This window comes from Colossoma macropomum, unplaced genomic scaffold (assembly GCF_904425465.1).
Source record: "Colossoma macropomum unplaced genomic scaffold, Colossoma_macropomum, whole genome shotgun sequence".
Lineage (NCBI taxonomy): Eukaryota > Metazoa > Chordata > Actinopteri > Characiformes > Serrasalmidae > Colossoma > Colossoma macropomum.
The window spans coordinates 27,588,002-27,604,439 of NW_023494799.1; the positions used below are offsets into that span (position 1 = coordinate 27,588,002).

General features: G+C 38.3%; 2 protein-coding genes across 4 annotated transcripts in view; one reads left to right on the forward strand and one right to left on the reverse strand.

The window, feature by feature from the left end:
• Positions 1 to 1,761: 1,761 nt before the first annotated feature.
• On the reverse strand, positions 1,762 to 7,401 carry ddx59 (DEAD (Asp-Glu-Ala-Asp) box polypeptide 59). The gene is made up of 7 exons (XM_036586515.1): positions 6,339 to 7,401; positions 4,979 to 5,161; positions 4,528 to 4,617; positions 4,181 to 4,432; positions 2,815 to 2,967; positions 2,264 to 2,392; positions 1,762 to 2,107 (listed from the first exon to the last, which is right to left on the reverse strand). The coding sequence occupies exons 1-7, from the start codon at positions 7,197 to 7,199 to the stop codon at positions 1,844 to 1,846; spliced, it is 1,932 nt and encodes a 643-aa protein (XP_036442408.1). The 5' UTR covers positions 7,200 to 7,401; the 3' UTR covers positions 1,762 to 1,843.
• Positions 7,402 to 7,999: 598 nt separating this feature from the next.
• Positions 8,000 to 16,438, forward strand: part of camsap2a (calmodulin regulated spectrin-associated protein family, member 2a) — a 69,810-nt gene continuing 61,371 nt past the window's right edge. For all 3 annotated transcript variants that reach the window (XM_036586747.1, XM_036586749.1, XM_036586750.1), the window contains exons 1-2: positions 8,000 to 8,628; positions 14,723 to 14,982. In XM_036586747.1, coding sequence (XP_036442640.1) covers positions 8,490 to 8,628; positions 14,723 to 14,982 — 399 coding nt within the window. In that variant the 5' untranslated portion in view covers positions 8,000 to 8,489. The remainder of the gene's footprint in view (positions 8,629 to 14,722; positions 14,983 to 16,438) is intronic.

Genomic DNA, 16,438 nt, shown 5'->3' on the forward strand with positions numbered 1-16,438 from the left:
CGAAAGCGATTACGTCACTGAATATGTCCTGGTAAGGTGGTGTAGTGACACTCATTTGTCGACAGGTGGCGGCACGTCGCTGTTTTTGATTGAACGGCAAAATGAACACATCCATGTCCAACAACTACATTTCGTATAAGAAAACTGCCACAGAACTTGTTCTGATAAATCTAAAGTGATTTTTCTACACTACAAACTGTCACAGAGGTGGTACCCTCAGGGGTACATCTGAGTACCTTTAGTCAGTGAACGTAATTGTACCATAATCTATTGATATGACATTTTCTAAGTTGTCTCCAGGCTTTTCATTTTATTTTAAAACAGGACATGAAAAGAAAGAAGAAACAAATATGCACTTTTCACCTGGAAAAATGTATTTAAGGTACACAATTGGACCTTAAAACCACTGTTGTCCCTTTTGATGAATGAAAAATGTACCTGCACAGAACCTTTATTTCTAAGTGTAGTGTTCAAAAGTTTTGAATTACTTACCATTATTAACAATGTTTATTTTATATATAATAATAATTTTTACAATGTGGATTTAAATATTGCCAACAGTTTGCCTAGATATTTCTAAATGTTGTTAAATATTTCAAGTATTTTTATCAAATAATACACTCCTATTTACATCCTGTTTTTATTTATTGTCAAGTTATCTGCTGTTAGATTTGATCTCTACTTTTGAAGTATGATGACATCTGGATATTAATTTTATTAGAAATTCATTATCCATGCTATACAGCTTTCTCATTTAAAAATTTTTGATATCATCATCCAGGACACAAAAACCTTCTTAATTTTTATTTACAGCTTCGTGGTGTCCTACCCATTATTTAAAACCTGTAAACTTGAACAGGATTATCATATTCTGACCATTTTATGCACTTGTCTGCAACCAAATTGGTTTTATATTACTACAACCAGTGATTTCCAACCTTTTAACGGTAATGTACCTTGGATGGACAGAACCCATCTTATATCTTTCATATCTTATTCACAACCAGATTAGGATTTTGTAGTTTTGTTAAAATGGTTTGATCAGTTTGAAAAACTTTCAAATGTGAGCTCATGCAAGATTAGAGAACATATGGGCCAAAGGAAATGTAAAAGTCCAATATGGACATTAAGGGATTAAAAAGATAGAGCTAGAGAGAAGACATTTTTGATAGAACACAGCAGACGACACCTGCAACAGAATCACTTCCCACACAAGTAAATCAACTACCGAGCAACTCCTCCAGGTTTGGTTTGGCTGGGGACTTTGCTGAGGAAAACTGAGAAGTAAAGGGCCCATATCATATAGTCTTCTTGTATGATACTGCCTTTTCTGGGGTCCAGTTAAGACATTTTTGTGGCTTTATGTATCAAAACCACCCAGTTCATTCCAACATGACCATTTCCAACCTCTCTTTATGCCATAGAGTTAAACCGGCTGCTTTTGCTACAAGTACTCTGGGCCCAAACACTCTTTAAGTGTGAATGGGCAGCCCTCGACGGTTGTAGGCTGAATAGGTGAATGTATGACATTTTTTAACAAGGAATTCAAAATGGGCAGCTTTTGCAGCTTAGTTCCCATATATAGACTGGGAAGTAAATGGTATATTTAAAAAAAATAGCAATATTTACATACAGTGTCAGACTCTTATTCCAAGACAAATAAATCTTTTTTTCCTATGATAAAGGCCCTCTAACGCATATTGGCCTTGTTTCTGATAAGGTGCATTCTGAAGCACTACCATTGTCTTTGGAAACAGATGATGCAACTCAATGTAACACTTTTATTTACTGAAAGTAAATATAAAATTGCAAATGTACATATCAAATGTATCAAAAGTCCTTGTTACTTCTTTGCACAGCTCCTGTCGTGCCTTCTAATAATGTCAATAAGGTTGTTTTTGGTCACGACATCATCCTGTCCTTGATTACTCCTTTGTCTGGCCCTCCTCTGCTGTTCGTGGAGGTGAGGGGAGTTGAGGAGTTGTGGGGGAAGCAAGGAGCCTGTGGGTTTTACTCTGTTCACAATGTCCAAAAACAAGCGCTTATTGTTGTTGTTCATGAAGGTAATGGCTGTTCCTCTGTGCCCCAGTCTTCCTGCTCTGCCAATCTGTAAGCACAATTACACATTTAAAGGTAAATAAGTCATTACAACACAAACCATAATGACACCTTCACTACAAGCACACTGAGATTATGATACTACTGCATTTCTATACCAGTTGTCCTCACTATCAGTGGTTTGTAGAACACTTGTGCACCATACCTGATGAACATACTCATCCATGTTAGTTGGCATGTCAAAATTCACCACCAGCTTGACATTGACCAGGTCCAGTCCTCTGCCCAACACGCCTGTACTGACCACCACTTCAAACTGGCCCTCAAGCAGACCCTTAAGAAAAGGAAAAACTCAGATATTGGAACTGATATTGGTGGAATCGACTATATAAACATTTAAAAATCAACTTTACAATGAATATTTCTGTCCTTAAAGGGACACTCCAACCAAAACAAAACATTTAGCCATCATGATGTCTGTTGTCAACTCGCCTCCTGCAGTGGTGCCACCACAGTCTCTACAGTCTAGAGTGAGATTTTCCAGATTAAATGTTAGGAAAAGCCTTTTTTGATGATGTAACTTGAAGGTGAAAAGAATTTTCAAAAAATAACAAGCCCTCTGGGTCAGACACTTAAGGGTGGCCTGTTTGATGTTTTGCTGAGGGATGCAGTGCTTTGCTTCAGTATATTATATAATATGACAACATATTAAATGCTAGTTTTAGGCTGGAATACCTCTTTAATTTAAAAAATTACCTTCAGGATTCGATTGCGTTCCCACTGTGTCTTGTCAGAGTGAATAGCTACTGCATTTAAACCCATAACCTTTTGCACAGCCTCACACAAAAGGTCTGCTCCTAGTTTGCAGTCCACAAATACTACTACAGGTGGCTGGTAGAGTTTTCTGTCCTGTGAAAATAAAGTAAAACAACCCATCAAATAAATAAATAAATATATATATATATATATATATATATATATATATATATATATATATATATATATATATATATATATATAAAATTTTCACTATAACAGTTTATAAACAAAAACAAATGTTCTGACATCCTGAAACATTTTGATAGTTTCTTCAGGAATGAATGAACAAATGCATCTCATATGAACAAAGTTGGTTTCAATTCTATAGTAAATAGGCAAATCTGAATAGAGCATGGGCGGCACGGTGGCGCAGTGGGTAGCGCTGTCGCCTCACAGCAAGAATGGCCTGGGTTCGATTCCCGGCCGGGCGACCAGGGTCATTTCTGTGTGGAGTTTGCCTGTTCTCCCCGTGTCTGCGTGGGTTTCCTCCGGGTTCTCCGGTTTCCTCCCACAGTCCAAAAACATGCAGTCAGGCCAACTGGACATGCTAAATTGCCCCTAGGTGTGAGTGAGTGTGTGACTGTGTATGTCTGTTTGTCTGCCCTGCGATGGACTGGCGACCTGTCCAGGGTGTATCCTGCCTTCCGCCCAATGACAGCTGGGATGGGCTCCAGCACCCCACCGCGACCCAGTAGGATAAGCGGTTTAGATGATATATGTATGAATAGAGCATTAAAACACAGTGTCTAAATATGCTAATGTGCAGTTTTTGAAGTGCAGTTTTCAACTTCAAGTACAACAGTTTAAAACGTCTCTGAGGGAAGAGACATTTCCTTCTCCCTGTTCTGGGTGAAAGGTATGAGGAGTTACTATTTTCCTGGATTAGGACCATACCAGAAGACCCCTCCCATTTCCTTTAAAGTATGGTTAGAATTTCAGCAGCTGTCTAAATATGGTGCAACATATCCCCACTCCACTAGGTATCACCAATTCCACTGCAGAAATGAATGCATTCCAGTTTGAAGGCTACATAAAAACTATCTAAATTTATATTGCACAGTGAATAGGAACAATGAAAGTTGAATGTTCATGCATGCATCGTAGATATTAAATTTGGTGTCTGTAAAATAAATAATTTCATCACTTACATTCAGAATCTCAAAGAGCTTCTTTTTCATGTTCATTTTTCATGTTCTTTTTCATGTTCATTTTTCATGTTCTTTTTCATGTTCGTTTTCATGTTCATGCATGCATCGTAGATATTAAATTTGGTGTCTGTAAAATAAATAATTTCATCACTTACATTCAGAATCTCAAAGAGCTTCTTTTTCTTTGATGGTTCCTCTACCCAGAGAACGATCTGGCGAACATTAGAGCAGGGTTGGTTCTTCTGACCAATAGTGATGCGCACAGGGTCCTGAGTCAGACGAGATGCTAGCAGCTCTGTTCCTGCAGGGATTGTGGCAGATGTCAACAAAGTCTGACGGTCATCAGGAACTTGCTCCAAGATCTCAAGCACCTGTTGCTGGAATCCCATCTTCAGCATAGTGTCTGCCTGAGGTGCACAAAATAAGAGCATGTACAAGAGTGCAGGTCGAAGCAAAACGGAATAAAGGAACAAATTCCACCAAAGAACAAACAAAAGCATACCTCATCAACAACTACAGCCCTCACATTGTCAAGCTGTACAGCATTCTGCTTTAGAATCTCAATGAGACGCCCTGGAGTTGCAATCACAATCTGTGCGCAGAAGGAACATGCATTAGGCATTTATAGACTGAACTACAGGAAAACAAAACCTGAATAAAAGAGCAAAATGACTTCAGTTAGGCCTTTATGGTTGTCCACTGTATTTGTCTGAAGAATCTGCTCTAGTCTGCTGCACTGAATATTTCATTATCACTACAAACATGTTAAATGTTCACATAATAATGCAATATTTGGACTAGTCAGATACATTTATCATATTTGAAGCTTGTGTATATGTGTAAAGACAAAGTCGAACTGCACTGAATTGAAATGTAGAAAACCCCTGGCTGCTGTGCACAAAGCTCTCAGAACACTTTGAGAATGCTGTGACAAGCACAGCTTTGAACATTACCTTGATCTTCTGCTTAAGCCGATGGAGCTGAGGAGGTAGAGGCATTCCTCCTACAAGCAGAGCAGTTCTCATGTTGGGAAGCCCTATAATCAGCTCCTTCGCTTGTCTCTCAATCTGGATAGCCAGCTCTCTGGTTGGAGTCAGAATAACACTCGTAGGACCAGGTGAATTACCTGTTTCACTCTGACAAGCAAACAAACATAGGCCTAAGTAAGATTACCACAATAGAGAATAACACACAAACGAAAAAACTGAGGAAAGGGTCAATATGAAAATTATTCATCACTGTCATGATGCATTATGTCACATTTTGTCAGAATACGGTTTTCTGAGCATATTGTGGATATTGTACTTGAAGAACACTGATCAACTGCATGTTTCATTACAAAGAGAGCATTCTGTTTCATTGGATTTAATGTGGTGCAGCATGTCAAATGTTGAATAAAAATCCCTGTATTTATAGGTTTTGATATTTTTGATGTTTTTAGCTGTGGCACTACTGGCTCTTTTTTGTCTGTTCCAACTTATCAAACCTCAGAAAATGAAATATTATGATGCATATCATTTGTCAAGAAAATGTTATTATCGTGATGATATATTTTTGCCATGTTGCCACTTCTAGTGTAGGAAATTATTTTTAGAGTGAAAGTTGTGCCTTTACTGACTGAAATTTAGAAGCATTTTAGAAATCAATGATACAAAATTACAAATTCAGTTCAAGTACAAAAAAATTCCAATTTAATTAAAACATTAACTAGTGATTTAAAATGTACAAATTATACAAATTAAGCAGCATATAGATTAAATCTCCTTAGTATGTTAGGGAAAAAAAACAGTTTTAATGGCAAAATGGTTGACCGCAAATCTATTTTTTCTAGAGAGTTAAAAGAAAATGCACTGGAAAATACACTTATCGCAAGTAGTTGTGATATTCAATGATACAGGGATCATGACAATATCAGCAGATAACTGCTTTAAACAAAATATATTGTTATTCAGATGTTTTCGGCAAAACAGATGTTTTGATTTGATCGATATTTCAAACCAATAATTAATGATGCAGTTATTGTACTACGGAAGAGATAAAGAAGAACTTTTAGGCTACAATTTATTACTGCATTTTTAAATCTACAGAAATAAATAATGCTACTCCAGTTAAATGTAGTCCCAATTTCTACATTTTTTAAAGTCTTATATAATGATACCTGCAGATGGCAGGTTAAAGTATTGTCTATGAGCATTGGCACATAATTCCCATAACGCTGCATCAAGGTACAAGCATTCTGATCAGGTCTGCTGAGGATGTATAGGTTTGAATGCTTGACTTTGTAGTACTCTTTTTGTTCTTAAAGAATTTTACCTCTAAGGAACGAATGACCACTGGAAGCAGGAAGGCGATGGTCTTTCCAGAGCCTGTGTCAGCTGTAGCAATCACATCTCTCCCAACTAAACCTACAGGAATCATCTGCATCTGGATGGGAGTGGGTGCCTCATATCTGGCCTTCTTCAGGTTTGCGCTGAGGGCTTCAGGGAAGTGGCAGTGCTCAAATTCAATGATAGGTCTGCTAACCTCCTGGCCATTCGTTACAATTGCCAGTTCCTTCTTCACCCTCTCAACCTGTTCTTCAGTCAGTTCTGCTATGAAGGCATCCTCCTTGTAGGAGTAACCACCTTCATGGGCGCCAACACCAGTTGCAGTGTGGTCAGCGTCTGTTGATACAGCAGGGACACTTGTGCCCTCTTGTTTGGTCTTAGAGAAGACCTTTTCACCAAGACCCATGCACATTTTGGCCAGGTGACTCGCTTTGCACTCCAGACTGCACACATCATTGTCAGTGCTGTCACAAATGTACTCTCCATAACGACCACACATGACACACACAGGTTCCCCAGGCTCAGGCCACCTCTGGCTCTTCTTGAAGGACTTCACGGGTTCCTCTTCATGTTCCTCCTCATTTTCCTTCTCTGCCTCGGTTTCCTCGGGCTTTCCCTGTGATTCAATCTGTTCGTGTTGTAATACGGGGGTCTCTGTAACTTCGCACGGTTCGTGCCCACTGTCTACTGTCGCTGGAGAGCTTATATCTTCACCAGGCAAATCCGCAGCAAGAGACGACGACGAAGAAACAGTATCCTCCGAGCTCGTTTTGCTTTTCTTCAACTCTGTAGTCTGTGGCTGACTGTCCGAGCTTCTCTTGAGCTTCAGAGATCTTGGCATAAACATCTTTGCAGGCTCAGAACCACACAGCCATACGAGAACAATACTAGCCAATTTCGACAACAGTATGTCAGTTTAAACGCTGACTTTTAAGACACTTAGGGCGGAATATTTTCATCTGCATAGTCCAAGAACTTAATTACAGAATATGCAAAACAGTATAAAAACAATACAACACCGGTTTAATCGTATGGTCGGTATTCTGGTGTTGTCGCATAAGTATGACGCACATGACCAGTGGAATCCTGGGTGCTGTAGTTAAACATACGTTAGTAATGTTCACAGCAGTTATTGCATACACATAACATTGATTATAGCATACACCAAGTTTACGTTGTATGTATTTTTTTAATAGGAAAGGTTAATCACGCCTTTGTTTTCATTAAAAAAGAGAAAAACTAGAGAGAAAGAACAACGAGAAAAAAGACAACTTGATGAGAGAAAATATCTTTCAGTAAAAATCTTTCACCACAGCTTTTTTTGAGTAAACGACCAACAATAAATTTGATTTCGAATATATCAATAAATGACACGATAAATGACATGATAGTTTTTTTCGTTTTGTTTTGTTTCAAACAGACAAAATATGGTTAAGATTTTACTTTTCTTTTTTTCCACTAGAAATCTTGTACAGGCTACACAGGCTGTGGCAATGTAATGCTTTTTTATCTTACTGTATATGATCTTGAAATTCAATTAAGTTCTTAAAAAAGAAGCTGCCCTTTCTCAAAGTCCCATTTCCAGCTCACTTTAACCCGTGTGGGATTGTTGATGTGCTGGGCGGACCGCGCATGCGCAAGAGGGGCGTTTAGGACGGTGCGGCAGGAAAACCGCAGCGCAGCGTGGATGAATAGAGGTCCACTAGAGGAGGGAATACCGTAAATATTCAAGCGGGGACTGCGAGGACATGAAGGAGCAGTCTGAGTTCATGGAGAGGACAAAGACGACTTGAATCGGGATCTCGCTTCCAGGCCATCTGAAACACACAATGCGTGTTTCTTTAAGAGGGACTCGCTAGCAATCACAGAGGGATCAGAATGGATGACAGTCTCAGGGCTGTACCCCACTTTTTGGCTCGAATGGGATCGCGATGAATAAAAGCCCCTTGTTAATAGAACTTAGCCTGTAATTGAACAGCATTACAAGAATAGGAGATGTGATGGGCGATATTCACTAAAAGTGACCCATAAATACAGTTTTGGTGCAGTGAATTCCTTAGGAAGGATGTCATCGTTCGCTTCGGACCTGTAGGCGACCACACGGCTGGTGCTGCTGACCCTTCTTCTGCCTGTGAATATGGGGGATCTGACGGAGGCAAAGGACTGGAAAAAGACTTTCATTGTTCCTACCATTAAGTCTTTTGACCATTATGATTTTAACAGAGCGAAAACCCGAGCGAGTCTCACATGGCTAGTGGCCAAAGCCTTTGGTACAGGTAGGTGGCGTCCTTTTCTTGTTCTTGAGCCGTTTTTTTTTTTGTTTTTTGTTTTTTTTTGTTTAATCATTTTTTAGAGAAATCGTTGTTTTGATGGCTGCTTAATAACGTTACATATGATTCACATTATTCCAGCTGTTTGCACTGTTTGGCAGCACATAATACAGAGTAGACCTTGTATTTTCAAACCAGAAGATGATTTGATCATTGCGTTGTGTGAGGGTCACTGATTTTATTGGAAAGAAGACGTATTTTATATAGATTACTAAGTATGTCAATACTGCCTTGTTCCATTATAGAAAAATATTATATTATTTAAAATATGATCACTGCAAGTTCATGTTGGAAATGAAGGGAATGTCACACTGACATTTTATTATACTGTCTGTTATCTGTTAAGTTCTGCTAAATAATGATTATTATTACACACTACACACATATGCATATTGTCCTATTAAATACAAAATGCTCCAAAAGTCTGTATCCACCTTTACAAAAAAAGTCTATACTAATACTCTATTACTAATACTAATATTTTTGTCCCTGCTAAATATACCGTATTCCTGTCTACTGTCAACTGCGTCCTGTAGTAAACTATGATAATTATCTGAATTTGCTATGAGATTCTTATAGGAATCCTGTAGAAACACTAAAAGTATTACTATAAATCATTTGCATAAGGGCACTACCTGTAAGTGCTTTAATTTCATTCCTTATTATTCTGGAATATATATTTAAAACTGAGACAAATCCTTTCTTCAGCTGTCTAAGAAATCTTTTTTTTTTAGAAAACAGCCACCAGGCCTCAACCCCATTGAACATCACTGGGAAACCATTTAAAAGGATAAAAGAAAAACACACTGTGACATCTCTACACTCTCTTTGGATTCTCCAATTCTGCAGAAACTTGTAGAATCAGTGGCAGACAAAGATCAAGCTGTGATTAAGGCAAATGGTGGATGTATTTAACTCGCTAATCTTTCAGCGAAGATAAGAGAATAACGGCGTAATCTTCTTTGACAAATTTAATTTATTAATTATTTGAAAAATTGCATTAGATTTTCATAAGTAGTGGAATAAAATGGTTCTTGGTAGATCTCTGACTTTTAGATCCAGCTGCGTACAGGAATCACACACCTATGCCATGACATTTCTGTGCTCATTGTGCGCACTGGTGTGACCTTTTGTGCACTTTGTTATGAAGAAACAGTAGCCGGCAAATGAGAGACCCTCAGAAAGGCAGAGGGTCATATTGGTGATACAGTTTTAAATTTCGATATTTAATTATTTTTGTAAGTGTATTTTAATCTTACCATGCAGTAATTCAAATAATAACATATTAAGATTTAAATGTGTGATTGAACCATTGCCAGCTGAGTAAAGGCAGAAAAGATGAGGTCACCAATCTTTTCATGGTCACTTCTACGTAGACCGAGCTCATAAAGATCATCCATTAGACTGATGAAACTCTGCTTACATGTGAGCAACGGAGCATAGCTGGGTGTTTTGTTGTTTTTTATTATGCAGCAGGATGAGCTCCCTGAAGTAAGTGTGTAACCGATGTGACAACCATCTGGATTGTTTCGCACCACCTCATTAAAATGTACAGTCAGCTGTTCTTGTCCACATGAAATGTAGAATGAATACCCACACGGTTTCCATTGAGACACTTCATTATCTGCCATCTCATTCTGGCATGACTTTGAACTCAAGGATAGAGGGAGGCTTAAGCTTTTTAGCTTGATTGACAGACACCCTGTGTCTTCTGTTGGGCAGCAACCTGGGGACCACCCACTGATGTCTGCTCCTGGGGAGCGCAGTTTGTTTGCACATGTGACCATATAGGCCTAACTTCAGAAGACGTTGACCAGATGCGTCAACAGTAAACACCAAGATGGTGTGATATATTACCATGTTTAGAGTTGGACCGTTTAAAAACCTGAAGAAGCTATTTACTCACTGTATTTAGGCAGTGATTCAACATAATGTCAAATGTATAACATTTTCTACTCACCTTTTAATGTAGTGAATCAACCAAGGTCTAAAATTAGCTTTGTTAGTTTTGCACTGGGTTATGCGGCTAATGTAGCTTACAAGTAACGAAAACATATCAACCAGTTTAGCAGATTATGCCAAATTTTACATTCACAACTGTGTCGAGTTGATAAGTAAATATTTCTTTATGTGGTTTTTGACACTGTATGATATACAGTTCTCTAAAAATGGACAAAAGGGGGTCATTCGTTTTGTTCCTAGTCCCCTATGTTCTAAGGGTCCTATGTTCCCTATGCCCTTTGTAATTTTGGAAATTTTGGAAAGTCCTGTATTCCCAGGGCCTTATGTTTCCTCACTGAAATTTTCATGGGCTATAGCTTTATGTTCCCATATTGCCTATTTCCTCAACAAGAAAATAAGACAGTGGTCTATACTATAAATTGGAAAATTGATTTCTAATGTTGTGTTTTTTTATTTGAAATGGTGTTTATGCATGTGCTGCTTCCAAATTGATTGCCTTTTTAAAATACACACATATATAAACAACATTGTAAAATATTACCTAAATTGGCGTTCGTGCTAACAGTGGAATCTTCAAGCATAATCTCAATGACAGCATCTACTTTCCATTTTAAAACTGTTGAACTTGACCTCATCAGTTTGCTCTTACCATATCCCCTTTGGGAAAACCCTTAAAGCATTTTAAGTTTGTTATTTGTTCTGCCACCTTCTAGTAAGCTAAGGGCTACTGAGCTAACAAAAAAAATAAGGGTAGGGCACCACACTTAAAGTTAAGTTACCCTTTATTAATCCCACAATGGCTAAAAACAGTAGTAGCAGCTGTTTTTAAGCCTGACATTTGTCCATATTTTAGTTAGCATTATGCCATATAGTGTCAGAAACCACATTAGGAAGTCTACTTCAGATTCCCTAACAACTGGATGCAGTCTGAGGTGAGTGTGTGATGTTGTAGGCAAGCAGTTTGCACAATGCTAACTAGTAGGTAAAGCTTCCATAATCTTAGACAGCAAACATCTTGGACATTTTGGGGTGAGGGGGAAATTGTTCATTTGATTTTGCAGCCAAACTATTGGGAAGAACCATGAGTTTGGAAAATGTTTTAGTTTAATCCTAGTCTACTGTGCGAGTCCGTTGGTTTAACAAAACCCAACACTGAGCGACTTCAATCCAAGGCGTGTATGCTGTTCTACAGAGCCAGTACCACAGAACTGAAATAGTCGCTGCTTTGCTGCTTTGGGTTTTGTGTGGTCACAGCCACCTACTTAAGCTATTATTTGTATGAGGGATTTTAGCATTACTCTCTGCGCTGCCCTTGCTTTACAACTGACTCTCATGGGAACATTATGTGTTGTGCTGATCCCTGAAATGATTTAGGCACTGCCAGGCCAGGCCAGGATCAGTGCCTGTGTTCTTGCTCCAAATGAATTACTAGTATATAACGGCGCTAGTTTCTTGTTATGATTGCTCAAAACTGAAGCTCAGCAACTGTGAGTTCCAACAGGCTGATGACTTCTAAGCCCTTTCAGAAATTCTGTTTGAATCCTGCTTCCCTCACTTGTACTGTGGAATGTGTCTGCCGCTCTCTCGCTCTCTCTCTCTGTGATGAAACTCCTGAGGAGCTCTTGGGCAGAGCCGTAGTGCAGGAGAATAGATCAAGCGCAACATAGTTGTCATAGTAACCGTGGTCCAGCCAGAGATGGTCATGTTTTATGCTCAAGTTGTCAAGGCCCAGCTCCTCAGATATCCACCAGTTTACAGTATGATCTTGAAATGCACCATCTTTTGATATAATTGATCTATCTATGCTCTCCACCTCTCCACCCAGAGATGCTTTCCTTCTTAGCAACTGTTGCCAGGTTGGGCAAGCTTTATAGAACATTGATTAAAAAAAATCCCATTCAACATTCTGAGAAGTTGAAGCACAGAGTGCATCCAAAATAAAAATCAATTGAAATTCATAATGCACTCTAAACGTAGAAGCAGCAGCTACAAAAGAATGGAGTATGGATAGGTTTATTATGGTATTCGTTGTTGTTCATATTTTATCAGCAGGTGCTGTTATAATGAATTGCCACTGTTTTAATTCTCTCCTCACCACAAATAGCGTAGCATAGCTCATCCCATCTCTCTGAGGACACAATGACCTCAATATTCACACTAGCATTGGGAGCTTTCAAGTGTGCAGTTACTTTGGAAATCACTACTGTAGGTACTGGTTGTATAACTACTCATTATTGTCATTGCAGGGATGCTAGTCTGACTCATAATGATTGTAGTTACAGAGCTGGGGTGTAAATGTTGATCTGTATTTCAGTGCATTTATTAGAGCTTCAGTTTTATCAGTAATATCTTGTGAAGTTATTTACTTTCATATGACTTGGCCTGACTGATATTACCATATACAGAAGAATTTTCTCTTTCTTTCATACTCAAATCAGCCTCCTTATCCTGATGAGTGAGTGTAGTACCAATTCAAGGCAGTCATTTTCTTCAAATAACTGTAGAAGCAATACAGAATGTCATTTACTGCAGTACATCAAGCTTTTCTGTGCCACACTTGGTTTTGCAACCATTCAGACTTATCTTACACAGTCCTATAGTGATATTTTACTGAATTCAGAAATGATTTTAGAACTCAAGATCGAAGCAGGGTTAGTGTTGATCTGTAATTACTCCCATTATCTTAAGCTATATTTGAGCTGGATTAGTTTTACCTATGGAGGTGCTCTAATCTGAATGAATCCTGGCGAGATCTGTGGTTTTAATCTGCTGTGAATCTACGGTGTTGAAAATCTGACAACAATATTTCTGGTATGAATAACCAGAATTTCTTGCTATGAGCAACATAAAGCCCAGTCCAATTTCACCCCTTGCCCCTACCACTTAGCCCTTACTCCTCAGTTTTGCGCGTTCACACCTAGGGTTAGGGTGTCCCAATTTTTATTAAGACAGAACGGTAGGGTGAAGTGTTAGGGCTACATGGCCCTCCAAATGGAGGTTTTTCAGAGCAACACTCCAAACAGAGTGTAATAATAAACAACGAAAAACTGGCAAGAGGGCAGCGCAAGTGACCAAAGAAACCCACAAATGTAAAATTTTCTTAGTTGAAAAATTATAACCATTGCATTATCTTAGTCTGATGTCATTTCAGCGCATTATGGTCCTTTTCTTCATAACAAGCAAAAAAAATTGTAGTAGTATGCTAATGTCTTAGTAGCTAGCTAACTAAAATTCCTGTTTTACCTTCAATGGTGCAGCAGTTACATTCTGCCGCCTCAGGCATCAGAACTCCTGCACCATTTAAGGCGGAACAGGAAAATTTGAACAAAAAGCTGGCAAATAGCTGACTTCAGCTTCATATCACCAAAGAATTAGGAGGCGATAATAATAAATATTATATTAAATAAATATTATATTAAATAAATATTAATATTATTTATATACCCCCCCCTCTTTGAAGGCATATGATGCCCTAAATTTAACCAAAGCCCAGCAGTGAGGTTACTGAACTTTATCCTCCTCTGCTATCACTGCAGACTGGCACGGTCACCTATAGAGGACAACTAGTAGCCTCTTAATGAAGTAATGTCCTTTTTGTATTTGAGGGTTGTCCCATTTCATAGGGGAAGATTTCAAGGTGACACTCGAAAAGAAGGGGTAGGGGTAAAAGCGAATAATCTTCGGTAACTGCATGACCTCCTTCAGTGATAGCAGTCCTGTTCATACTGTTAATAGATGTGACCATGTGCTGTGTTTTTATTGTTATTGAATGTGCCGACTCTTGCGTGACACTGATGTAAACATCCAGCCTGTGCCGTTTCAATTCGAGACTATTGGTGGTGATTAGGAGAAATTACACAGTTTCTTAATTCTGTGTGAACTGACCAGTTTTTCCCCCCTTACAAACTGCATTACAAAGCCCCAGCTAAGATAATCCAGTTTGAACAGTGCTTTACATACTTATGACATTGCAAACACATACTCATATGTATTTTTCCCTCCCATTATCTTCAAACACAACATAATTGTTCTGTAAATACACCAGCTGTAGCTCCCATTTCTATTTTCACCTCCCCAGAGAGTGTCCCGGATGACCTGAAGGATCCCTTTTATACTGACCAGTACGAGCAGGAGCACTTGAAGCCACCGGTAGCCAGCCTGCTGCTGTCGGCCGAACTGTACTGCCGCGCTGGGAGCCTGATCCTGAAAAGTGATGCGGCCAAACCCCTGCTGGGCCACGATGCGGTCATCCAGGCTCTGGCTCAGAAAGGCCTGTATGTCACCGACCAGGAAAGACTGGTCACTGAGAGGGACCTGTGCAAGAGACCCATTCAGATGGTGAGCAACAAAGTCTTTTCTTTAAACTGCTGTGAGCACTTTTTGGATGCATTATTTGGATGATGAAGGTGCTGTTCAGATTCTTTGGATGTCCTACAGTTGATCTGGAGCAAGAGAAAATTGTTTATGTTAGATTTAAGGTGCCTCTTACAATCATTCATTCAATAGATTAAATCTTGTAGGATGTTATAGTGATAGGACACCTGCTAATTCCTGACTGGTTTGTCTTGTAACACCTTTCATGTTTAATACATACAGTACATTCACATAAATAACTTCTTATTAAAAGTCTTAAAAGGTTAAGATTAAGTGTACGTGTAGGGTTGTTTTTTTATATTATATATTTATATATATTATATATTTACTTATTTATTTTTCATTTTTTTAAACACCAGCTTGGGTTTAAAGACATTGCTGAATTTAGATGTAGGCCCTCTCATCTTAAATATCTCATAATAATAATTACAAAGTTTTTTTTTGTCTTTATATCTCTTTACTTCGCAGCTCAGTGATGTGGCTGAGCTCTTGTAGATTACAGTATTATTATGTATGCGCTCTCTAAAGGAGGCTGTTGTTGTGTGAGTTATATCCTGTTGATTCATAATTACCCTGGAGTCATTTACTGCGCTTCTTGCTCTATCATCCTGAACAGACTATATTTCAGCACAAATAATAATTCATTCCTCCATATAAATGTCATCTGCAGTCGAATTGCTTGACTAATTGAATGTGTTGGAACTGAACTACTTTCATTCATTTATCAGCCATGTTCACGTCAGCATAGCCTGATCACATCATTTATATTCTTTAGTGTTACAGTAGGTAAGTGTCTAGTTTTTTAAAGGATGAGACAGTATAAAGTATCGTAGTATAGCCCTTTTTTGCATTGTTAAACCTTCCATACAGAAATTAGAGACCATAATCTTACATGTAAAAATAATGAAGATTATTACTAGGTCTACTCGGATTAGTGTTTTTCTGCACTTGCATTCTTTGCTTAATATGACACAAAATTTTTTCTCATTTTAAACAAGAATTTCCATCATTACTGGCGTGCTGACTCACTGGTTCCATTTTGCCTCAAGCATCAATTGTTTGTATGAATAAATTTGAATCTCTATGTTATATAAGCCTCTTTTTGTTTTGTCCAAAGAGTTGTCAGGTTCAGGTTTTAAAATGCCTTCACAGGTGAAGATTGGAGAGTCACAGGGTTCAATTTTGTGGTCTGATTTTTTTGGTATTGAGTTCACCAAAAAGGTTGGATAAGAAGTCAGGAAAATATGAGAATTAATTATGTTATAATTGTACAGTACTGTCTACAAACGTCTTAGGCAGCCATGAGCACTGTTTAAAGCTTTTTATGTGGGCAGTGTTTGTGCCATTAAAAATGTTATAATATTAATAAATAATAAAGAATAATTGCAAAAGAACATACATGCAGGAAAACGTGACAAGA

Bases quoted from the DNA above. Each gene is read 5' to 3' on its own strand.
- ddx59 (XM_036586515.1), bottom strand. From the start codon at position 7,199: ATGTTTATGCCAAGATCTCTGAAGCTCAAGAGAAGCTCGGACAGTCAG. The intron at 2,968-4,180 runs GTAAGTGATGAA...TTATTTTCACAG, and splicing joins AGCTCTTTGAGATTCTGAAT to GACAGAAAACTCTACCAGCC. The intron at 2,108-2,263 runs GTATGGTGCACA...TTGTGCTTACAG, and splicing joins TGGATGAGTATGTTCATCAG to ATTGGCAGAGCAGGAAGACT.